This window comes from Octopus bimaculoides, chromosome 5 (assembly GCF_046866305.1).
Source record: "Octopus bimaculoides isolate indiv1 chromosome 5, ASM4686630v1, whole genome shotgun sequence".
NCBI classification, from domain to species: domain Eukaryota; kingdom Metazoa; phylum Mollusca; class Cephalopoda; order Octopoda; family Octopodidae; genus Octopus; species Octopus bimaculoides.
The window spans coordinates 104,672,159-104,699,541 of NC_142932.1; the positions used below are offsets into that span (position 1 = coordinate 104,672,159).

Genomic DNA, 27,383 nt, shown 5'->3' on the forward strand with positions numbered 1-27,383 from the left:
CAGGTTTCGTGTGTCACATAGCTAGCTAGAGGCGATGGCTTCTTGGAGCTAATTCACGGCAGCTTTCGTCCTAATTTTGGGACTGCCATGTTGGCTTGGCGATAACTATTAATTTCCAGTACCGCTGCCGTAGTCTCCTTTAGAGAGACTTAGAAATATTAATAACTCTCTCTCTCTCTCTCTCTATATATATATATATATATATATATACAGATAGATAGATAGATAGATATCTTTTTATTATAGCCACACAGGGCTAAATACAGAAAATGGACAAATTACAAAGTAGAGCTTTTCTTGGGGGGGGGGGGGATAATTTGGATCAAAAGGGATCGTGGGAAGAAAAAAAAAAAAAACGTGGGTGGGAGGGGCGATCAATAGGGATCGTGTATCACAGTCGATGTAAAAAACGGGGAACAGATTAGGTTTATCCGTGGAGAGAAAAGCCTACGGAAAAGACCACGGTCACCTCAGGCTTTTTTTTTAAAAAGGTACATGAAAGTAAGTACCTTCTCTCTTTTTGTCTCAAGTCTATGCTTAAAATGGTGTCGTCTTTCATTCTTACCATTCTTGCCACATTTACCCATTTTTTATTGAAACTTTCATTCGACAACACCTTCCTCTCTATCCTCATCCTCCTTTTCAAGTGGTACTTGAAAAAGTTGATGAGGGACTGACCAGAGAGGAAAGTGTTTGTTTGTAGACCTTTCAAACGCGTCCACCACACGCATTCTTTTGCCATAGCTATCAGTGTTACAAAAACCGTTTTTCCTTCTCGTTTAAAGGAAGGTGGCGGAACAATATTCACGATAGACTCGGCTGATAAGTGGGCTCGTCCCACACGCGACAACAGCCGTTCGACGAAGGTCCACAGCTCTGAAATATCTGGACACTGCACGAGTGCGTGCAGAACGGTTGCGTCGCTCTGACCGCATCTCGAGCAGGTCGGTCTGGTGGTTTTCGAACCGTGTCTGTAGATCTTCTCTCGAACTGGTAGTGCGTCTCGATAGCATTGCCAAGCCAGGGATCTCTGGAAATTATCCATAGGCCCGGGCCCGAACGTCGTCTTGAAAAGGCGGGTTAGGAATTTCTCGTCGACACCCAGGTTTGCCCCGAGAGTGTCGTCAGACCTCCCCTCCACTAGTCCTCTATAGAATGCATTGGTCGTTTGGAAGCTGCACAAGTTAGATCCCGGACGGCAGAGCTGTTGTAGAGCTTGGCGACACTCGCAGTGCCAATCGCCCAGTTTCGGTCTCTTCCTGATCCATGTTTGCAGTTCGGTGAGTGAGACGAGCTGCGGGAAGGCGTGCCTCACAAACGGCGCCCACACCTGTTCACCGTCGTCAATGAAGTTCCAGAGATGCCGCAGTCTCAGCGCATGTCTGCGCATCATTAACCACGGCATCCCCAGTCCTCCACGTAACGGTTGTTGACAGCAAATGGATCGCCTCACCATCGGAACGCCACCCTTCCACAGAAAGCGGAAAAGTATGCGTTCTAGTTTCGTGATGGTGGCATCGGGACAAGGCACGACGGTCAGGCGGTAATCGATGACTGATGCGATATACACATTAGCCACCTCCGCCCGGCCTTTTAGAGATAACTTTCTCTCAGCCCATGTTTGGCTGAGTTTGATCACTCTACTGGTGATCTCGTCCCAGTTCTTATCCATTTGGAGGTCCGGACTGAACCAGACCCCGAGCAGTTTAACCGGTCCGTCCGTCCAGCGTCCCACTACAGAGTCACTGTTGGACGGTATGGGCTTGCTTCTCCAGGTGCTGAGTAACAAACCCACTGACTTTTCCGGGTTAATTTTTGCTCCTGTCACCGTTTCGTATTCTTTAAGTGTCTCGCCTAGCATCTCGACGTGCTTTTCGCTCGACACTATGACGGTGACATCTTCCGCATATGCAGACACGCTCGTCCCGCAACCCAGCTCTCGTGGGATACCCCTCAGTGTCGCCAGCTTCCGCAGTAGTGGTTCGATCGTCAATACATACAGAAGCGCCGACAGGGGACATCCCTGACGGACCGAACGCGTGATGTCGAACGGTTTTGACAGGTGACCGTTTACCCGTATTACCGATCGGATGCCGCTATACAAGGCAGCGATCCAACCGCTGAAGACGGGACCAAAGCCAGCTGCCCTGAGGACGGCCGCTAGGTATCGATGGTCGACCCTATCGAAGGCTTTAGATTGATCTAAATTGATCAGCGCCCCACCCATGCCAGGATCCTTAACTACCCTGTCCATGATGTAGCGCATGAGGTGGAGGTTGTCATGGATACTTCTGCCCGGCACGGCGCATGTTTGCGCCCTGTCGACCAGTTTATCGATGACAAGCGCCAACCTCTCGGCTATTACTTTGGCCAAAATTTTCAAATCTGCGTTGAGCAGAGTGATGGGCCTGAAATTATCTATAAAATTCCCCTTGTTTGGGTCTTTCTTCAGCAATGTCACTGCACCTCGGCTCACGAAACCGGGAATTCTCCCGTTTTGTTGCCAGTTGCAGTAGACTGATGCCAAGAGGTCGCCAAACAAGTCTGGCATTTGACAATACAGCTCGTAGGGTAGACCATCCAATCCAGGTGACTTATCCCTCGCGCAGCCCGCCATAGCATCCCTTACTTCAGCAGCTGTGATGGGACCCTCACAACACTCTGCCTCTCCCGTCGAGAGCCGCGGCAGGCCGGGCAGGTAGGCAGTGAAGTCCATCCTGCGTTCCGACTCACCGCTCGCACCGAACAGTCGAGCAAAGTGCTGTTGAAAGGCCCCACACATCCTTTTGGGTTCGAGCAGACTACATCCCTGTTCATCGATTAGAGACCGACTGGTGGCTCTGTTACCGCGTTGCGCCTCCGCCACCCGGGCTTCTTGCGCAGCTTCGATCCCTTCGTTCCTTAAGGCACGCATTTTAGCTCTGACGACGCAGCCTTCGTGTTTGGCGTTGAGGTGTTGGTCGAGGGCCATCCTCGCAGCCAAAACGTTGGTTGCGCTGCCAGTTGTAAGTGCCTCTTCTAGTTTCTTAACTAAGTCTCCCTCTATTTCGATCTATCGCTAGTTCTTTACTAAACCTAATAGATTCCGATTTGATTGCCATTTTCAGGGCAAACCACCAGCGGTTGTTAATGATGGCTCCTGTTAACGCCCTCTTAATTAATTCGCTAATCCGGTTCCTGTAAACCTGCCGCGCTAGGAGCGAAGCGTTCAGTTTCCAGTAACCGGGACCCTGCCTATGTGTCTTATCTAAGTCGAGCGTACACGTCACAAACTTGTGATCTGTGTAGCTGACTATTTTAAATTGTGGACATCCTACACTATCTCTATCCACTGTCCTACATAGAACTCTATCTAGATACGATCTCGACGATCCGACGCGGTTTGTCCAAGTCCACGTTGGCACCACCACCACCCATGTTTGGCAGACAGGGGAGAAAAATAAATGTCGAAATGTCCACCAAACATGGACTTGAGGGCCCGCGGGTTACTGAGTCTGGTTTCACTGATAGCCATGATTTCTATGTTCTGTGACTTGATGTCATCTAGAAGGTAACCTTGCTTCCAAGCTGACGCCAAGCCACGTACATTTACACAACCTAATTTAAGCATAGTTGAAGTCGAAATTTGTGTTTCATACACGACAGTAAAAGAGACAAAAGAGAAGGTTACTTACTTGTTTCGAAAGTTTTAGCTTCCTCTTCTTTTGAAGTATCTTGGATGAGGTTTTTGAAGAGTTTCTTTGATAAATATTTTTGGAACCCCCCCAACCGCATTTGGAAAGAGGGTTTTGAGTGTGTGGTGCTGCGTTTGTGTGATGTGAACTATTTTGATGTGTTTCGGTGGTGTAGTGCGTGGATGATTGTTAAGCTTATAATTATCTTCAGAAATGTTTGTTTGCGATATGATGTAGTCCATTAATTTTGTGTTTGTTGTGTCTATCGCTGATAGCATTGTGTGTGTTTTTGTGATGTTGGTGCTGGTTTGTTTGTGCAAGGGGCTTTCAGCGGTTACATATTTCCCTGCTTTGCATGCATTTAATTTTGGGGTTGTTTTTGATCTTTTTCTTTTACTTCCTGTGGCTATTTGCCATTCTGTAGAACTTTCATCGTTAGACGAAATGTCTGACGAATCAGAAGGGGGTAAAGGCAAAGCATTTGGTTCTATTTGTGTGTTTGTCGATGGTGTTGTGGTGTGTGGTGTGTGTGTTGTTGGGGAATTGGGAGTAGTATTGGTCTTTTCTTCGTTCTCAGTGGTTGTCTTCTTGGTTGTTGTTCTTGGTGTTGGTGTTGGTCTGTCTTTAGTTGTTGTTGGTGGTGTTGTTTCTGTTTTTGACTCAGGTGGTGGTGTTGTTTGGTTGGGTTGGTTTGTTCGTTGTTGCCGTTCTTTCGTTTTCGCATATAGCTGCTTGATCAGTTGTGCATACGGTGGTGTGGGTAATAATGCTGGTGTTTTGGGTTTTTGGTTTTCCCGTGGCTGTTGTTGTTGTTTCGTGGCAGAATTGCAGTCCTTTTGGAAGTGAGCTTCACTGCCACATATATAACAGCGTGGTCGTCTGCCTTCCACCACTATATACAGCCTTTGCGTTGATGGTAACTTTATGTAGGTGGGTATTTTATTTAGTGACTCCTGGGTAATATGGAGAAGGATCTCCATTTTTTTACCCACCCACTGTTGCTTTTCAGAAACATTAATTTGCAATATATCAACTTCCTCCATATCGACACATACGGCTGATGTTATCCATAGTGTGTCTACCGTGGGAGGAATATTTTTTATGATAACCCTTGTTACCCTCTGACCAAGGTAACTCGGTATCATTGTTAACTCTTCTGTCTTAAGAGTTAGCGTTGAGAATCGTTTCGCTAACTCTTCACTTTGAAAAATAACTTGCACATGGGCAAATTTATGCCACCAAGTTACATAATCCTTATATTGCCATACAGATCTCAAGCATTTCTCGATCTTTTCCGTGCTTGCTTTTTCTGGTTTTTTTGTTTTCGAGTTTAAAATTTTATAAATAATTGTCTTTTTGTTTGTGTCTTCTAAAATGTCTTGTGGTATGTTGATCCGCACCTCGTCATTTTCTTTCGTAAGTAAAGCCTTTGTATCTTTTATCTGCTGTGCAGTAAAAGATACTACGGTCGTTTTTTCCCTTATCGCCTCGGCGAAGTTTGTTTTGATCTTGTTATTGTTGTTGGTGGTGCTGGTGTTGATGACAGAGGTGACTGTTGCTGTATTAGTGTTGTTGTTGGCGGTTGTGATGCTGGTAGGTGTTGTTGTTGTGGCAGATGGGTGACCTTCTTCTTGTGTACTCCTCTGACCTTCATATGAGTTACGAAGTGGCGGGAAATTTTTTTCATAATTTTCTTCGGCGTTCAGGCGTATTTGAGCAAATTGTTTGGCCATCATGCTCTTCTCTTTCTCTCCTTCCGTTGTCTGTGGTGAAAGGAACAAAAGAGGAGTGGAGTTGTTGTTGTTCTTTTTGTTATTGTTGTTCTTGGTGGTAGTGGTGGCTGCGATGTCGGTGGTAGTAGTGGTTTTGGTTTTGTTGTCGTTGGTGGCGGTCGTAATGGTGGTAGTGGAGGTGGTGAAGGCAGTAGTAGTAAACGCAGCATTCCTGGTCTCTACGTTTTGTGTTCGTTCATGCGGAACGACTTGTTGGTCAGTCTCCTTGCCTGCTGTTAGAGGCAAATCGACCACGTGTGAAGGCCTAGCCATATTTCTTTTACTAAATATGGCAAATAAGCCGGAGAGAAATCAAAAACTTTTGGAAATAAACTCCAGAAGGAGCCACTTCCTATTACAAAAACCCAATAGGGTCGAAGTGTATAGACTTATACACCTCTTCCACAAAAATTATTTTAAAACTGCAAAATTTTTGACATATAAAAGGCCAACTTACTTGCGAGCCGATGCGACTAGCATCCGTCCAGATCAGATAGATAGATAGATAGATAGATGAACAGACAGGCAGACAGACAGACAGGTAGGTAGGAAGGTAGGTACGCACATAGGTAGGTAGGTAGGTAGATAGGTGGCTGGCTGGCCGGCTGGATGAATGGAAAGATAGATAGTGATAGACAGACAGGTGAATGGATGGATTGATAGATGGAAAGACAGACAGATGGACAGCTGGATGGAGGGATAGATAGATAGATAGATAGATACAAAAATAGATGGATGGATAGATAGATAGATATGTAAATTACCATCATCACCATCATCATCATCATCATCATCATCATCATCATTATCATCATCGTTTAACGTCTGTTTTCATGGGTTAGACTATGAGTGTGTGTGTGTGTGTGTGTGTGTATAAAATAGCGAAAATTTCTGGTAGATTGATATCTATTGGCTTTATTAGTGTATCATGACATATGTTTCTGCATCTCACAAGTTCATTTGCGAGGACATTTTCATATTCATAAGATATTATGATATTATAAGATCTATGAATCTGAAGTCTGCCTCCATTACCATGCATATCCTTTGTCAAGTGATTACATTAATGCTTTTCTGCAGGTCTGATGCTTTTACTTAAAGATATTTACCATTTTACACGCTCCATTAGATTTTGGGGCATTATTAGTGAATCGTCAAGGCGCATCATTTTTTGTAAGCCTAGTACTTATTCTATCAATTTTTTTTGCTGAACCGCTAAGTTACAGGGACGTAAACACCCCAACATTTAGTTATCAGGTGATGGCGGAGGAACAAACACAGACACACAAACATATACATATGTATATGTATATATGACGGGATTCTTTCATTTTCCGTCTACCAAATCCACTTGCAAGGCTTTGGTTGGCCCGAGGCTATCGTAGAAGACACTTGCCCATGGTGCCATGCAGTGGGACTGAACCCAGAACCATGTGGTTGGTAAGCAAGCTACTTACTACACAGTCACTCCTGTGCCTATGTATATTTATATGTGTGCGTGTGTGTGTGTGTGTGTATGTTTGTGTGTCTGTGATTGTCCCTGCACACCATTGCTTGACAACCAATGTTGGTGTGTTTACATTCCTGTAACTTAGCAGTTCAGCAAAAGAGAATGATAGAATAAGTACTAGGCTTACAAAGAACAAATCCTGGGGTCGATTTGTTCGAATAAAGGTGGTGCTCCAGCATGGCCACAGTCAGATTACTGAAACAAGTAAAAGAACTAGACTGAACTGCGGCGAGCTGGCAGAATCGGTAGCACGCCGGGCGAAATGCTTCGTGGTATTTCGTCTGTGTTACGTTCTGAGTTCAAATTCCGCCAAGGTCCACTTTGCCTTTCATCCTTTCGAGGTCGATAGATAAAGTACCAGTTACGTACTGGGGTCGATGTAATCGACTTAATCCCTTTGCCTGTGCTTGTTTGTCCCCTCAATGTTTAGCCCCTTGTGAGCAATAAAGAAATAAGAATTAGATTGAACTGAAGAAGGCGAGACCTTGTATGTGTCACTGGCACAGGTGCCTCTTAGGTGTCACTGGCATGAATGCCTTGTTTCTGTTATATATATATTCTTTTACTTTTTTACTACAATGGCATGTGGATTAGTAACTTAGCGGTTCGGCAAAAGAGGATGATAGAATAAGTACTAGGTTTACAAAGAATAAGTCCTGGGGTTGATTTGTTTGACGAAAGGCTTTGCTCCAGCATGGCCACTGTCAGACGACTGAAACAAGTAAAAGAATAAAAGAATAAAAGAATTAGATCAAACTGAAGAAGGCGAGACCTTTTATGTGTCACTGGCACAGGTGCCTCTTAGGTGTCACTGACATGAGTGCCTTGTTTCTGTTATATATATTCTTTTTACCTTTTTACTACAATGGTATGTGGATTAGTGGATTAGTGGTTACGGATCTCATAATCATAAGGAAATAAGTTTGATTCCAGGAGCAAGCAGTGCATTAGGTCTTTTCCTCAAACAAATCATTTCATTTTATGTTACCCCAGTCAGCTCAGCCCCAAATGAGGACCAACGAAGAACTGATATTCATTTAAGCTCCTTCATGCCAGCTGTCACATTTTGAATGTTCTCCAATATTAAGGGCCAGAAGGTGAGAGGGTAGATGTATATAACTACAAAGGTACCAAAAATAATTAGCAAAAATAAGATTTATGCTACCAAGGCACACTAATGTACGGTACAGTACTCTTTCATTAGATTCTGTCTCTTTGAATCGAGATCATAATGTACAACATATTCTATGGTTTTTAATCAATTATATTGACCCCTTCAACACTTTGTCTGGTATTTTATTGATCTTAATTAATAACTAAGTTCACTTCTCCGGGTACAAAGACACATTTCAGCTTTTATCTGATGCCTGATTTGCATTAATATAAACAGACACTCACAGTACACACACACACACACACACACATAGATATATGTGTGTACACATCTGTGTTTATGTGTATGTATGTGTGTATATATATATATATATATATATATATATATATATATATATATATATATATATATGTATGTATACACACATGTACATAATTACATGCATATAAATATATATATGCATATACATATATGTATATATATATATATGTATGTATGTATGTATGTATGTATGTAATTATATATGTAAAGCAAGAGCTATACTCTTTCCATCTCCCTGAATGATGGGTTTATATTTACTTAGAATCCACTCTCTTTACTATTCAGCTCTCTTACTTGTTTACTTCAGTTCAAACTCTCTCTCTCTCCCTCTCTCATTTTCTCTGTGTCTCTCTCTTTCTCTAATTCCTCTAAATGAAGCTGCTTTTCTCTGCCACTCTTTAAACACCATCATCCACCAGCAGTTAGTTGTTTAACTATCTCTCACACAACATATGAAGATAACTATCTCTCCTCACTGCTTTCTGAAGTTCATCATTCTCAGCAACTTCCTTCAGTGCATGTAACTCCTTGTAGCTTTCTCTCTCATCACCTTCTCAAACTCTGAGGCTGTTTGTATAGAGACTGAATCATTTTGTATTCTGAACTGCATCGAGTTAGTCTCCTCACAAAATATTATTCTTCTCTGATACACCTGACCCCATACTTCCCCAAATACACTTCACCTCTTCTCACAAGATATGAGTATATGCATATATATGTACATGTATGTACATACCTTCATCTACATGTACATATAGATACATATCTGGGTACATGACGTTGCAAAAGAACATGGACAAAATGATAAACAAAGTACAAAAAACAAGCAGGCCACATAGAGAACATATCCTTCATCAGCTGCCACCATTAAAACACCGGCGTTTCGAAGAGTTATATATATATATATATATATATATATATATATATATTATTTAAAGGTCGCATTACATGAAAATTACTATTTGTAAATCTCAACAAGAAATATTCAGCAACAGTACTTTGGAGTAAAGATTATTTGCCAACATAACACGGCAGTCCTGGTTTAGGACAAATGTTGCTGTAATATAGCCCCAGGAGACATCGTCTTCAGCTGGCTATACAACACGATCTGTGTCATATTTTTGAACAGGGGAATCTAGTACTCCCACTCAGCTCAAAACAATATCTGTTTCATGATTTCCGGGTTATTTCCCTTCATCAGCACAGAATAATTGTTCAGCTAGAGGCAGCACTGCCAAATTCCCCTTTTGAAATATATAGTTTTCAAAGGGACAACTAGTCACTGATCTATAAATTAGAAAATTACTGTTTGTAAATCTCACAGCAAGCGACATTCAGCCACAGTACCTTGGAGTAAAGATTATTTGCCAACATAACGTGACAGTCCTGTTGCTGAATATTTCTTAATATTTTGATAAACTGATTGTTTATTCTTTACCTATCTGTTATGAGCATTAGTTAATAACAATGTTATTTGTATAAGTAAATATCCAGTAAGTTCTTAGGTATTTAATATCCCTTAGGTGGTTATTTAACACCTAACTGAATCATTATATATATACATATATATATATATATATATATATATTTATATACACACATACATACTCATATATGCATGCATGTATATTTATATATATATATGTGCGTGTGTGTTTGTGTGTGTGTGTGTGTGCGTATAAATATGTATATCTATCTATCTATTTATATATATATATATACACACACACACACATATATATATATCTAGATATATAGATAGATAAATAGATACATGTATACACACATACATACAAAAATGTACACTCACATACATATATCTATATATAAAATAACTATAATTATATATTATTTACATAATAATATATGCTCTATTTAGAGCAGCTAAACCTAAACAATTGACTGAGAAAGATGAGCTGAACCATTGGGAATTGAATACAACATCCAACACTTATGTAGTGAAACTACCTATCGCCATTATATACAAACAAACCATCTTCTCCCACTGTTATAAATATATTCAAGTTCGGGCGTAGTAGAGAGCAGCCTACTGTATCTATCACATGACTGATTATTATTTGAAGCGGCAACTGCCTCGTACCATTCCCGCCAGAACGCAAATCGACCAATCACAGCCCCTAGTAAGGTCACGTGATAGTGTTTTTCTAATGCTTCTGTGGAGCCTACTTTCAGCTATAAATAGACTAAATTATACCCGCCAATTCGTCGCGCCCCAGATCGCCTAGATCTGACCGCGGCCACACACGCGTAACACAGCTAACCAGTTTCCAGCGACGACATCAACACCATCATTCAACTACGACTACCAGCATTGCCGCCAGTGTCAATACGACACTACGACTACCAGCATCGTCCCCGCCAGCGTCAACATGACTTCTACGTACACCAGCTACCAACAGTTAACCAAACTACCGTAGAACTTCTCTCTTCGATCCTGTTTGTGTGATTCGCCTCACCACGAAATAACAGCCAAGAAATCAGCCTGCGAAGGACATCTGTACTCAAGAACCCGGCTTGGCATAGAAGCCACAACATCACAACTAGTGATCGCTCTGCCACACACGCCTTAACTTCTTATACAGACACTTACCACTGTGTACTCTAAGAACTGGGTACCTTAAATCCTTATACGTGTTACTGACTCATATTCAATACTGTGTATCTCTCGTACCCACATACATGTATCACTTACACACACTCTTTTCTTTACATGACGGCCTGTCTTTTATTGTGTTTACATTATGTCGCGTTCACACTCACACACAGACATACATTTTAATGCTACAATAAATATTACTGTTATTCATCTTTATCAGTTGTGTCCTATCTTGTATCTTACTGGCATTTACGAATTCTCTATGTTATCGAAGTATAACATATATATATCATTTGATATATTTTTGTGTTCAACCGTGTGACGTGTTTAATAAAAGGAGCCCTGTTTTTCATTCGTCACCATTTCTCCTTTTGGGTTTGCACGGTCGTTCTTACACTTACATGGTTCCATATGTATCCAATTCAGCCATATAGCCTGCCCATCAATTTCAGCCAAATTTAATGTATAGATAATTTTAGTCTAATGTATATATTTCTAAATTTTATGAACAAACCCGAAGGTTGTAAATTACGGAGAAGAGCGACACACATAGGTCCTTTTTAACAAGAACTATAATCATATATTATCTATATAATAATATATGCTCCATTTAGGATGACTAAACCTAAACAATTGACTGAAAAAGATGAGCTGAACCACTGGGAATTGCATACAACATCAATGCTTACGTGCCTCCGTACACATCCAATTCGACCACATAGCCCACCTGTTAATTTCAGCCAAATTTAATGTATAGATAATTTTAGTTTCGTACATATATTTATGAATTTTGTAAACAAACTCAAAGGCTGTAAATTACAGGGAAGAGAAACACACATAAGTCCTTTTTGATAATAACTATGTATTATTATATAACTATATATCATTATATAAATAATAACTATGTATCATTATATAAATAATATATAATTATAATTATTACTAAAATGGACCTTTCTTTTTTTGCAATCTGGCTGTCCTTTCACACAGAATTTCATTTGTCTTTTGAACCAAAACCCTGAAGCGACTTATATACATGGAGAGGAATTGTTTATAAATCAAATAATGTATATAAGTCAAAACAAATTGTTGCCTTTTTTATTTTTTAATAATTTTTTATGTTATCTTATATTATATTCATAGTATATTATTTTATATTATAATATAAATAAATTCTTACGGCAGCGAGCTCGCAGAAACGTTAACATGCCGGGCAAAATGCTTAGCAGTATTTCGTCCGTCTTTACATTCTGAGTTCAAGTTCCACCGAGGTTGACTTTGCCTTTCATCCTTTTGGGATCAATAAATTAAGTAATAGTTACGTACTGAGGTCGATCTGATCGACTGCCCCCACTCCCGAAAAACTTCAGGCCCTTGTGCCTAGAGTAGACAAGAATATAAATAAATTGTTAGGTTGTCAATTGTATCTCTTTATTTGATTTATTGTTTGTATGTAAATAAATATATATATATATATATATATATATATATATATATATCATGTGAAATGTACAGTATTATATATCCATTATAACCAATCTTGCCAACTGGTTTTGCGCAAGGGATTCAACAAAGTGTTAAGTAACAATCCGGTTATGCAATCCTCCATATACTTATATACATACACACACACACACATATTGTTGTTTATGTCCTGTTTGTGTTTGTAATTGTATACCATTTCTCCATTTTTATCGTCCTTGTTTTCGTATACATTCACTTGCTTTCTTCCAAAGAATCTAGTGCTCTTAGCTTAGATTTTCTTGGGGCCAGCCAGACTGGAGCAGTCTCGAATATCACTGCAGCGACAATCTAGAACTTGACTATAGAAAGAAAGCTCCGAATGACCCATCCTTGTTTTTTCCTGTCCTTTTTTGTATTGTCTAACTGTCTGGATGTGATGTAGTTACCTGTTACGTGCTTGTTCCATTTTTCGCTTTGTTTTTTTTTTTATATATACATATAGCAGTGTACGTACACTTTTGGTCTCCTATATATATATATATGCATATATATAGATCTATGTATATATTTTTTTTATCATACATGAAAGAAATTGTTGCTTACAGTGCTCAAGTGCACTGCAACTAAGAACAAAAAAAGTCATCAGGTGTACTGTTGGTGGATTTCAGGAAGTATGGAAATTTTGAAGCATGTCATGTCTTGACAGCTAACGACTGACGTGGGTAGTTTATTCCTTGCTTCAGCAATTCTGAGCATGAAAAACTGTTTTCAAAAGTCATGGGTGTTATGTTGGTTTTGATTTTGTAAGCATGTCCAGTGTTTGTCATATGGAATTCAAAAAGGTGCCCAAGGTTGTTGTTGGAAAGATGGGGGAATAATCTTGTGGATGTCTACCTTGTCAGTTCTCAGACATCTGAGCTTTAATGTGTCCCTGCTCAGGAAAGCAAGACATTCAGAGTACGGTAGATGCCTGATTGCGAATATTCATTTTGTTGCATGTTTCTGAACTGTTCCCAGGAGATTGAGATGCTGAGCAAGATAGGGGTTCCAGGCTGGTGATGCAAATTCTTAAGTGTGGCTGTGCCACTTTCATATGCAGTTTTAAATAGGTAGCTGGAGAGTGGTTGACAAAGGTTTTACTGAGTGATGCTAGGACACCCTCAGCCTTCATGACAATCTTAGAGATGTGGTTTCTCCAACGCAGATCGCTGTTTATAATAATACCCAGATCACATACACTAGAAGACTTCTTGAGATTGGTGTTACTCAGGGAGTATGTAAAGGCTGGGTTTTTCCTCCCCAAGTGCATGGTGATGCACTTATTGCATGGTGACACACTTATATATATATGTGTGGAGAGAGAGAGATGGGGTGGAAGGGCGAGAGAGAGATGGGGGGAAGCGAGAGAGAGATGGGGGGAGGCGAGAGAGAGAGAGAGAAATATATATATATGTAGGAAAATGTGTCTAATGTGTCCAATATATACGTAGGAAATGTGTCCAATGAGAAATATATATATATATGTAGGAAAATGTGTTTTCTGCTATAGCACAAAAGCAATAGTAATCTTTGTAGCTTGATATTCATGAAACTATTAACTGTACGCCTTGGTTACTGTGCCGAGCAATCAGTGCTTGCATTGATATTCAGTATTATTTTTTTATATCACGTTTTTTATGTACAAACACATTGTATCTAAGCAACTCCCTTAAAAAAAATATCTTTTGTAATTCATGTCGAATTGATTGAAGCTAAGTTCACATACACTGGTGAAAAGAAGTAAGATTTATTCTCATGTACTACTAGTTTAGTTACAGTTATGAATACGTATTTATGTGCATCTGTGTGTGTGTGTGTTTGTGTGTGTGTGTATATCTGAGTGTGGGTATGTATTTATTTTTCTGTGTATATTTGTATGTAAATAGATGCTTTCATCATCATGAACATCATCGTTGTTTAATGTCGGCTTTCCATGCTGGCATCGGTTGGACAGTTTGACTGAAGGATGGCAAACCAGAAGGCTGCACCAGGCCCCAATCTGATCTGACAAAGTTTCTACAGCTAGATGCCCTTCCTAACACCAACCACTCCAAGAGTGTAGTGGGTGCTTTTTACGTGCCACTAGCACAAGGGCAGTCAGGTGGTACTGGCATCAATCACGCTTGAATGGTGCTTTTTACATGCCACTGGCACAGGATCAGTCAGGTGCTACTGGTATTGACGATGCTTGAATGGTGCTTTTTATGTGCCAGCGGCATGTGTACCAGCCAAGCAGTACTGTCAAACTGATTCTGTAATAAGAATTGCTTAACCCTTCAGCATTGAGATTACTCTGCCAAATGTAATGCTTATATATTCACATACATATATATTATAGGCTTCCATACACTTTCCGTCAAACAAATTCTATTCACAAGACATTGTTCAATTTGGAACTATAGTACAAGAAACATGAATGAGGTGCTGTGCAGTAGGATTGAACCTACAATACCACATTCCTGGGGGGTGATACTCATGGCAGGTCTTCCAGATCGCTCATTGTCTTCCAGATCGCTCATTGTCTTCCAGGGATGTTCTTCCACATTGGAAGGGCCTAAGCCACTTGAAACATTGCGTACAACCCATTGCCGCATTGCCATAAGATTAGCAAAGCATGTTCAATGTCTCTGTAGCAAACTAACACAAAAATTTCATGCTGGATTTTTGTTCCAACTTCCTGTCCATGACAAAATCACAGAGTACAGCCTACACACAATCACAATAACCTAAATTTCACAACTTGTGAAGTAAACACAGCAATGTCACTTGGTACACTTCCTCATGAATATCACTGCTAGCTCTCACTGCACATGCAGCCATATGCTGCCATCTGTTGGTGTGCTACAGGAACTTTTTCATACCATCTTGTGTATATATGTCTGTGTGTGTGAAGGCACATGGCTGAGTGGTTAAGGTGTTGCACTCACGATTGCTAGATCATGGGTTCGATTCCCAGACCGGGCGTTGCTCTGTGTTCTTGAGCAAAGCACTTCATTTCATGTTTCTCTGCAATCGCTTCAGAATCTGACATGTGGCACCCCGGTGCACCTGTACAAGTAATGTCCATTTGATGGAGGGAGTGAGCTTACGTCTACACAAACATTTGATCACTATAAACAAATCATCTGTGTGGTTGTTCAGTAAGAAACTGTTGAACCCTCATATGTCGTCTAATGACAGGTGAGTCCATTATTATACACACACACACACACACACATACATATGTGTATGTGTATGTATACTGAATGGACTTCTTATAGTTTCTATCTACTTAATCCACTTACAAGGCTTTGGTTGGCCAGGGGCTATAGTAGAAGACATTTGTCCGAGGTGCCATTCAATGAGACTGAACCTGGAACCATGAGCTTAGGAAGTAAACTTCTTACTACACAGCCAAGCCTGTGCTTATGGTATAGTTCTAAAAACATAAAGACTGAATGATCATAGACGGAACACCTTAAATCATAAACCTACTCAAAGATCCGTTCAATTACAATAGATTTAGGATGAGTAAACAATTATTGAGGAAAAAGGAAGAGAAGAAAATTAAAGAAAAGTGAAAAATATTGATTGTGAAAAAGAAATTTACCAGTTTTAGCAGGCGTAGGTATGGTGTTAAGATTTTCTGTTTACAACTCCTGAGGTTAACAGTTGTGATGTTGTAACTATTGTAATCCATTATCTGAATAATAACAACAAAATCAATAATAATAATAATAATAATAATATTAATAATAATAATGATAATAATACTAATAATAATAATAATAATAATAATAATGATAATAATACTAATAATAATAATAATAATAATAATAATAATAATAATAATAATAATAATAATAATCTCAATGCAAGTACATTATTTATGCATATGTGTATGTACATACATGTGCGCATGTATATACAAATAAAGAGAGGAAGAGAGAGATGGGATCTCAATAACAACTCTCATGGGAACCCCATGAACGACTCATGAAATCATGATGCAACACAACAATGAAAGAATTAACAGAGAGAATGGAGCTATAGCCAATCATGATGAAGGATTCTCGCCTGGCACATCCGAAGCCAGGCATATCAGGGGCAGTGATCTGGTCTCAGACAGTCATGATGTCACAACAGATCGCATACATGGTGTGCACAAAAACAGATATAAGTGGTCAAAGGAAGAGTACGATAGAGTTGAATGTCATGAAAGAGCAAAGCTGGAAAGAAGTCGCAGAGTAGGCCAACGTACCTTGAAATTTTGGATGGAAAAGGACATGTGTCTAATGTCAGAAAATAAACTAATGGACCAAGTGAGAGTGATTAGGAAGATCGGTTACTTAACTGGAGTAGAAATATCTCAGATTAGTGAGAGTCTGAGAGACCCTGTCGATGGGCTACAAAGGATGGTCGGAGTTGAAAACAGAGAGGTAGGGGTTGAAAGCAGAAAGAAGAGTAGACAGGAGGAACAGGGAAATGTTGATGGAACTGTTAGGAATGAGGAACAGGAATGTTATACAGTAAACTTTGATACTGTAGTGATCAGACATGCAGGGAAATGAACCAACTAGATAATGAATTGCTTGAAATTCAAAGATGATTCACCAACATAATGAATGCTCCAGAAAAAAAAAATCCCCATGAATGTGAAAAGGGTAGATAGGAGTATGTTAAATAAAGTAACACAAAAGATAAATATTGTCATACCATACATCCAGATGGAGGACATAACATAAACAAGGAATCTTCTCCGAGCTACTGAGCTACTTATTGAGGAGAAATTACAACTTAAAAGAACAAAAAATGGTGGAGCAAAAGAACCATGGTAGAAACAATGCATTGAAAGGGACATGATGCGGGCAAGGCAAGATCTAGGAAAAATTGAGCAATGGCTAAGAGGAAAGTGGAAAAATTGGAAAAAGACTAACCAAGAAAAATTAGAGAAGAAATATAAAATACCGAAGAATGGATTTGATGCAGTAACAGAGCAGTTAAAACAGAAGATCATGGCAAAAAGCCAGAAGATTAGAAGATTTGTGAACAGAAATAAGCAGTTTGAGGAGAACAGATTGTTCAAAAATAACCCAAAGCAATTCTTCTGAACGTTAGAAGGAGACAATGGGGGAAAATGTTGCTCCTGGTGCAAATCAAACCAAGGAGTTCTGGAGCGGATTATGGGGAAACAATGTGGTGCGTAAAAGGGATGCAATGTGGATAGGAATTATCACGACAGAATTACAAGGAGAAAAGAAACAAAGGAATATTGTCATAAGCACAGTTGACGTGAAAGAACAAGTTCTTCAATCAACAACCCCACAATATTGTATACTGTGCGACATCTATAATAATAATAATAGTGATAATAATAATGGTTTCAAATTTTGGCACAAGGTCAGTAATTTCTGGGGAGGATATAAGCTGATTAAATTGACCCCAGTGCCCAATTGGTACTTATTTAATTGACCCTGAAAGGATGAAAGGCAATGTTGACTACGGCAGAATTTGAATTCAGTATGTAAAGAATGACAAAATGCTACTAAGCATTATGTTTGGTGTGCTAACAATTCTGCCAGCTATTGTATAATATTAATAATAATAACAATCGATTAACTATCATCCCAGTAGCTGTAGGTGCACTGGGAGCACTAGCAACCAAGATATTGAAGAAATATATTAGAGAAATTGTAACTGACATGCAGGTAGAACATTTTCAAAATACTGCTCTATTGGGGACAGCAGGGATTTTGAGACTGATACTTGAGTGTTAAGTATCATGGAAAGAGACTGTGTGACCTTTGACAATAGGTTGCTATCTGCTCTCACAGAATTAATTGGAGCATGTAAATAGAAAATGTAAACATTATTACAAAAGCCTAGTTGGCAAGAGCAAATCCAACAACAAATTTACATACTTAGGTCTGGCATAGAATGCTTAAAAAAAATTCTAAGTCTGACAAGAATATCAAATCAGCAAAAATATGAAAATTAAAGAAAAAGTATATGAAATTCATACTTGACATCGACACCACTATATAAACTATCAAGCAAAAGGTATTTGCTAAAGCTGCCAGCGTAGTACAATATGGAAAGCATGCCAGGTTCTTCAAGGACATGTTTAAAAATAATTCCAAAAATGTTTACAAGAAGATAGGTAAAATATCAGTTACAGTAAAATCTGTCCCATCTAAAGAAGTGCAGGAATTTTGAAGTAAAATTTGGGCAGAAGAAAAAGCCCCTTGGATTGGTAGAATCTCTATTGATTCAGCCTCCTTAGAAGAGCAAAAGTGGGAGGGTATCAAGGTAGGGGATATAAGAACTGCTCTCAGAAAATCAAGCAAATGGAAGTCACCAGCAAAAAATAAAATTCTTAACTTCTGGTTGAATGCTTTTTCAGAAAGTCATGAACTATTGACTAGACTTTACAACAATGCTTTGCAGCATACTAATATGGTACCCTCTTGGCTAGTTAATAGTGTTGCATTTCTACTGCCAATAAAGGAAGAAACAAATGAACCAAAAAAACTATAGACCTATAACCTGTGTGGGGATGAGATGAGCCAGAAGGAAAGGGCTGTTACATCAACAGTCAAGAGGCCTGACCGGAACAAGGAGGGTGAGAGAGGAAGTGGGGGAAGTAAGATCAGGGTCAACCTCTTTCAGCTTGGCACACTCACCATGAACAGACGTCAGTGGAGCAAGCAGCTGCAAACATTAGGTGTGACAGGTAGGGTGCATGATTGACTATGTGGTAGACAAAATGAACATAGTGATGGGGATCACCTCGGAGGTGTCAGTGTTGGTGGAGACATGGTTTCATTTGGTGGTGCTGGGGCATCATGTGCCATGAGTCTGCAACATGAGAGGGAGCACTGTTGAGGACAGATTTTCGGGCAGTGTTCGACAGTCAACAGTGGATGGTAGAGTAGCACTGTAAAGAAGAGCCTCTGATGCTGAAGAACAGATTGAGCTGCTACCAGCATACCTTAAAAGGTCATGCCAGGAGTGAGTATGAAGGAGAGGTAGAGAGGTGGATTAAGGAAGATGTCCTTATCCCATGGAAGGAGGAGGTGGTGAGTGGAGTGCTACCATTAATGGCAATGGTGCAGCTAACCAAGGGAAAAATCAGACCAGTACTGGATATTTAAGAGATGACTGGCCTTATATCATGACTCACGAGTGGCGAGGTGACTGACATCTGCAGTGAGATGCTACGCGAATGGAGACAGATGACAAGGGTGGCAATGATTGTGGACTTGAAGTTGGCATATTTGCAGCTCCATGAGCGAGAAACTGTGACAGTATCAGCTGGTATGATATACAGGCCAGGCATACTGTTTGACTAGGCTGGGTTTCAGGCTAAATTTTGTGCCAAAGATCATGGCGACAGTGCTCAAGTCTATCTTGGGAAAGGTGGACAGGATAAGAAGGGCCACCAATTCCTATATAAACATCTTGGTAGATGAGACTGTAGCGTCTGCCACAGAGGTTGTAAGTCATCTGAAGAAGTTCAGGCTGATAGTTGGAAGATCTGCACTGGGGTTCAAGCTTCAAAGAGATAAAACAAGCTCGTTGGTGTCTTGGAGGGGGAATGAGATCCTGTAACTGGGTACCAGTGTCAGCAGGAAAGAACTATTCTCAATGTGTGGAAAGCTAGTGGGTCACTACTCAATCTCAAATTGGCTATGAACAGCATGCAGATACATTAAGAGACAAGCAGAAAGGGAAAACTGGGGAGACAAAGTGGGAGAGGAGATGGTGGCGATGATGTGGGTGATCCTAGAGAGGACAAGAACAGAAGACCCAGTAAGAGAGAACTGGTACGTGCCCAAATTGGAGAATGGGACCGTATGGTGTGATGCTAACAGTATAGTAATTGGGGCTGCACTGGAAATCAGAGGTGTCAAAATGGAGGACGTGACCTGGCTTCAGAAAGCAGATGACTACAACCACATCAATGTGGTTGAGTTGGATGCAGCGCTGAAGGGATGAATCTGGCCCTGAAATGGGAGCTGCACTCCATCAAAACCTGAACTGATTCAGCCACTGTGCTTGGCTGGGTAGGATCAGTGACCACCGATGAAAAGAGGGTTTGAACCAAAGGGACTTCACTTGATCAAACAACTGAATACTTATTGGTGAAACTGATGGAAATTCATTCATACATATATGTATGTGCCTGTACATTTGTGTGTGTGTGTGTGTGTGTGTGTGTGCATGCATTTGTATACATGTGTCTGAGTATGTCATTTGAAGGTCAAGTGATCCAAACACATCTGATGAGACCACAATAAAGTGGTTATAACATGTTGTTCTTGCACCTTGCAAAGGATCTTGGGAATAATCTTGTAACTGACGAAACCATCAACACCAAATGCCATATTATGTTCTTATGTATGAACTTAGACTGATTTTTAAATTAACAGCAATACTCACATCAATTTGTGACATGTTTGTCATGGAAGAGTTATGACTTGTAGTGAACTGATAGATCTCTCCATTTCTTGAAAATGTGGACATGTCAACTTGACTAGCTGCATCTGAATGGGTACGTAGTATTTTGTTAAACATTTCATCATCATTTGTACCGTACTTTCTTTCCAAGTTATCTGCTTCAGTATCGGCAGCCTATTCAATAGATATACATGTGTAAAAATTAATGGTACAATATTTTTAAGAGCTCAGAGACAAAAAAAAAGAAGAAAATATCCCAAAATCACAATTGAATTAATATTACAATCAGTGTAAGGTGGTACACTGGCAAAACTATAAGCATGATGGACAAAGTGTTAAGTGACATTTCATTTGTCTTTGTGTTCTGAATTCGCATCCCACTGAGGTCAACTATGCTTTTCATCCTTTCAGAGTTGATAAAATAAGTACCAGTGGAGCACTGGGGGATTGGTGTAATTGACTTTGCCCTTGCCTTAAAACTGCTGGCCTTGTGCCAAAATTTGAAACCAATATTACAATCAGTCATGTTATTGAAATCTTAGTCTTTAGGTTGGTTTCTGCCGCATCACACTGAAAATAGCTTTATATTCTTTCCATGCTTTATATTCTTTCACGGTGGTGCTCCAGCATGACCACAGCCACTTGGTTGAAACCCATAAATAAAAAAAAAATGCATCCTTTTATTTGTATATTCAAACCTCATGAGTAAAAATAGGAGAGTTGTTTATTGTTGGCAAAATATAGAAGAAACAGTGAAAGATCTCAATCAAATCAACCAAATGGAATTAATATTTGTTTAATAGAAAATTAAAATAAAAACATAAAAAACAATCTACGACAGTGAGAAATCAGACTGTATACTATAAAGATTTACATCTAGGTCTCTCTCTTTCTATCTCTCTCCCTCTCTCTCTTTCTCTCCCTCTCTCTCTTTCTCTCCCTCTCTCTCTTTCTCTCCCTCTCTCTCTCCATATATATATATGTATGCCTGAAGAAATGAACACATATAATAACGGCTCTCCTTAAAATCTATGGATATTGCAAATCCTATTTGTAATGTCCTATGGATGGGTAAAGCAGTCAAAAAATAGGTGCTTTGTTGAAACGTGTGTAGCAATACATTAAAGTGTTTATGAATTTCCATCCAAATGTTCACATTATCATTATATATTTATGCACAAAGGCAGCAAACTGGCAGAATTGTTAGCATGCTGGATGAAATACTTAGCAGTATTTCGCCTGTAACTACGTTCTGAGTTCAAATTCCGCCGAGGTCAACTTTGCCTATCATCCTTTCGGAGTCGATAAATTAAGTACCACTTATGCACTGGGGTCGATGTAATCAACTTAATCCCTTTGTTTGTCCTTGTTTGTCCCCTCTATGTTTAGCCCTTTGTTTGCAATAAAGAAATAAGAATTGTTAGCATGCTGGACGAAATGCTTAGCGGTATTTTGCCCATCACTACATTCTGAGTTCAAATTCCGCCAAGGTTGACTTTGCTTTTCATCCTTTCGGGGTCGATAAATTAAATACCAATTGTGTACTGGGGTCAGTCTAATCAACTAGCCCCCACCCCAAAAATTTCAGGCCTTGTTCCTAGAGTAGAAAAGATTATATATATATATATATATATATATTGTAGAGAGAGCCATAAAAGCTAAAACAGGCTACAAGAAAGGAGGCAGCAGAGAACTATACCAAGTAGCTGGATGAAAGCTATACTTAACAAGGCAAGATGCAGAAAGTAAGAGATTTATCAATGCTCTTTAACATGAAGATCAGAGGTATGAGGTGTTGGAGATTGCAAAGCAGATTACTAGAGAGAATTGAGACATTGTGGGAAAAAAAGTGTGCTGAATGACAGTGTCATATTTGCTGTTATGGACATTGAAAATAATGGGATGTTAAAGGCTGTTGAATGAGGAGAAAGAGAGTACGGGCACACGTCGAAAGTTGGCCCATTCACAAATTGTAGTGAATTGTAAACATGAGGGGAAGGAAAAATAGAATGAAGAGGAGATGACTATGTGAAGATTGAAGCCAATTATCTAGGTGACAACAATTCTATTAATAACACTTAGATAACAAGAACAATGAGACAGGATAACCACAGTTTGAAATGCTTGAAATTACCATGTCAACAATGCAGGACAAACCTTTGAGTTTGCATCAACAATCAGACATTTCATTTCAAATGTCACCTCCCCACCATTCCACCTTTAAATAACCACTATTTCAATAAGATGACTTCAGGCCGTCAAGTGAGCCTCTATATGGTTGCTCAAATTGCTAGAAATAGCAGTTTAATTTATCTTAAATCACATGCTCTCAAAATGAAAAAAGAAAGGATACAATGGATATCCTGAAAAGAACAGCAGAGTCTTGGATCAATCACCTTTCATAATACGATCAAGGCTGGCCTGGATTTAAACAATAACAACAACAAAATGGTAACTGTATGGAAGTGAGTTCTCAGCCTGAAAGAAATAGTCGCCAAATCACTCTCAAATCCTACCATTTTACTTTGCTAAGTCAGATGACAGCAATGCTCTCCTAACTGGGAGCGAAGATGCAGTAAGTTATCTTATGACCAGAGACCTGGCCTTAATGCTTACCACAGAATAGACTCAGTTAAAGGGACCCAAGAACCAGGTGTTGTGTTAAAGTGAACAACAGATATATACTGATTACATTTTTTCTTGTTTGCAAATACAAACATTCAGTAAACCATTGCTGTATCGCCAATTGTTATGACAAATGGAAAACATTCCTTCTAAGAAAATTGGCCATGCAGATTGTTTATCTAGGCTAATTCCAAAGAATGCGGAACTGTTGAAAGATACGCAATAGCTGCATTATAATCAGAAAAGGAAATTAAAAACGTTATTTGTAATGTCATTCAGGAGTTTCAGTTCCAGACCTTTTTAGGTCAAGCCACCGACCCACAAGACACAGCCAGTTCCAGTAACGACACTACAGCAGCCACGTTGAGACTTACCAACTTCATTCAACAGCTTTACAGTAGTCTCCTTCTTCCTTGCCATCATCATGTTTTCAATGTCATCAACATCAGCTCTCTACATACACAGCTCAACAGGCAACTCGCCCAGGTTCCAATACTTCTCGGTTCGTGAATTACTTCAACATGGATCAACAGTGAATATACAACCTGCATCAACTCCTGTACCAAGTGACCCAGGTAGCAGCATCACAGCCACGACTTCACGTACAACATGTACCTGCAACCGGCTCAGCATCATGACCGCAACATCTTGATACAGTATTTCAACTACCATGTACAATTGACTATGAGACTGGTATTCTCATCCTTGTGTCTATGAACTTCTCATTTCAATGGCTATAGACTCTTCATTGCTATTCTTATATGTACTTAACACACATGAATACATCTCTCCTTATGCATACACATACACTTTGTTCTCATGACGGCCTGTCTATTATTCTGTATACATGATGCACACACATACACACACACATGTTAACATATCAATAAATCTTCTCTTAACCATTCTATGCAGTTGTGTCTCCCTTTTTCCTCTGGAAAATATATGCACCTATTCAAAACCCCACCTATCAGTTACCCACTTCTGGCTTTTTAGCGGTGAATGCTCACTTGCCTATTTCCTTCCTCAGTCTACATGCCTGAGGTTACTCTCACAAGCAAGATAATATTTCTCCTTGTCCAGACATGTTTTTAATGGAAGACTGAAAATCAACAATATCCTTTGTATGATGGTAATACTTAGTTTGACATGTGATGTCAAGAAAAAAGTCCACACATACACACATACACACACACATATGCATGTGCACACAGACACACACACATGCATGTATGCACACACACACATGTACACATATACACTTACACATGCACACACATACCTATATATCTATATATGAATGTGTATGCGCATGGAGACCAGATGTTAAACAATGATGATATACATACATACATACATACATACATACACACACATGTGTGTGTATGTATGTGTGTATACATATATATACGTACATACACACACACACACACACACACATATACACATATATATTATGTAAGCTATTTGGGTAAATCTCAGCTGTATTATATTATGTCGTTATATTATTTCTTTGCCTGAAGAATTCCAAGTAGGAAACTCCTTGCATGTCTATCTAACATTTAAAACTTTGTTATTCTTATCGGCAAATGGAACATGTGTAATGATAAACAAATAATACCAGAAAATTTCCAATTTCCTGTATATATGTATGTGTGTGTATACACACACACACACAAACATAGATAAATACCCCCACCGTCTCTCGTTTCCCCTCACCTATCCAACGCACCATTCTCCGAGCCTTCCGGTGACTCCAGTCCGACCCCTCCACTTTGCACATCTTCCCTAACCAACCCCTCCCCTCTTTCAAATAAGCCCACAACCTACGAGACCTCTTGGTCCACAGCTTCTTCTCTAACCCAACCTCCCAACCCGGTTCATTCACCTGCTCTCGCCCATGTTGCCACACTTGCCCTTACCTCTCCAACACCATCCTCCTCACTGACACCCATCATCAACCCTATCATATCACCGACTCCTCCACCTGCACTTCTACCAATGTCATCTGCTGCATCTCTTGCTCTCTCTGCCCTTCTCTATACATCGGGCAAGCAAGACGCCGCTTGGCTGACCAGTTCACGGAACACCTCCGAGACATCTGACTCGGCAATGACAACCCAGTCTCGTGCCATTTCCACTCTACTGGTCACTCTTTGCAACACCTGTCTGTATTCGGATTGTCCTTGCACAGGGGCCGTCCGAACTCCCGTTTGCGCTGTGAACAGGGATTAATGTACACTAATTTTATTTGAAATGTGTGTGTGTGTGTGTGTGTGTGTGTGTGTGTGTGTGTGTGTGTGTGTGTGTGTGTTTGTGTGTGTGTGTGTGTGTGTGTGTGTGTGTGTGTGTGTGTGTGTGTGTAACATAGTATTATAAATCTATTTCAGCTGATTTTACCAATTGTTTTTGTGCATGGAAATTTGGGAAAACCAATTCCAGGAGTCATCTGAAGGACTGGTTAGATTGAAGTGCTTGGACACAAGTGGTGGTTTTGCTTTGGCAAAGAAAAATGCTTTCCCTCTCATAGCCCTGACCTGATCGACCACCTTCTCCAGCAGCAGCTGCATATAGAACTCATTAGATGGAATTAAGATATTTTTGTTGTGTATTTGAGGTCATATAATTCCATGACAACCAAACAATAAGTAAAAGAATTATGTTACAGGTTAAAGTTAATAATATCTGATTAATTAAATTAAAGATTAATTGAATTTTAAAATTTTAGGACCCTCTTTGGGTGTGCAGATATCTTGGAAATACCTCACAGAGTGATGAACATACCCTGCATAGTTATAAGCTGCCCTTTGGCAAGGCATAGCACCTGTTTAGCCACCCTGCCAGGGAAATGGTGAAGTCATAGGACTGCAGTATGGCATATTGTGAAGAGATAGTGGAAGAGCTCAACTGAGCCAATGGTGCTGCTCACACTGAGGCTCAGTGGAGGAATCCTAGATAATCAATGGCCGGGATCACCAAGTTCTATCAAGAGAGTAACTGCAATACATCCATAGGGGTGGTGCCCATGGTTATGTAATTAGCTAATGAAAAATTCACTCTGACTCATGCTCCCAATTCAAATTCATAATAATGAAATTGGATGGCAACAGAGCCATGGGAATCTATGGAAGCAGTGAAAAAAAAAAAACAGAACAAAGTACCCTCTAGTAAAAGAATAACATTAATACCAGCACATGTAATAAATTAAAATTGAAAAAAACTAGTATTTGGTTTTCATTAACATCCCAAGTTTTCACGTTGGATTTTTAATAGCTTTAAAATAATTTGTATCTTGGGTATCCTCAGCGCTAGATTAATCATTAAGCAAAATAAGCACATGCTTAGAGCATTAAGAGAAGGGGTTCACCATAGAAATGGTAAATGGTTTACAGCACAAAAGAAATCACTTTAAACTTGCTAAAATAATATTTGAAGTGGTTTACATGATTGAAATATAATTTCAAAAGGTTCATGGTGTCGTAGTGAGGATCTGATTGAATCCGCAATTAAAAAAAAAAAAAAGTAGAAATCATTTCAAATATAAATAAAGTGGAAGTATACAACAATAAACATTATTTTCCATTATACTGTTAGTTTTGTTACATTTTGAAAAATAAAAATTCATTTTATGATTTACATTTTGAATTACATATGGCTCCTGAGCGGGTGGCACGTAAAATACACCATTTTGAGCATGGCCATTGCCAGTACCGCCTGACTGGCCTTCGTATCGGTGGCACGTAAAAGCACCCACTACACTCTTGGAGTGGTTGGTGTTAGGAAGAGCATCCAGCTGTAGAAACTCTGC

At 39.6% G+C, this 27,383-nt stretch overlaps 1 protein-coding gene across 2 annotated transcripts in view; it reads right to left on the reverse strand.

Moving 5' to 3' along the window:
• Positions 1-27,383, reverse strand: part of LOC106874396 (uncharacterized) — a 66,662-nt gene that overhangs the window by 37,807 nt on the left and 1,472 nt on the right. The window contains exons 2-3 of one of the 2 annotated variants that reach the window (XM_014922121.3): positions 20,933-21,124; positions 16,101-16,193 (exon numbers count right to left, since the gene is read on the reverse strand). In XM_014922121.3, the coding sequence (XP_014777607.1) occupies positions 16,101-16,193; positions 20,933-21,124 (285 nt within the window). Of the gene's footprint in view, positions 1-3,674; positions 5,950-16,100; positions 16,194-20,932; positions 21,125-27,383 lie in introns of those variants that run through there. The other variant, XM_089352841.1, reaches the window with a different exon arrangement.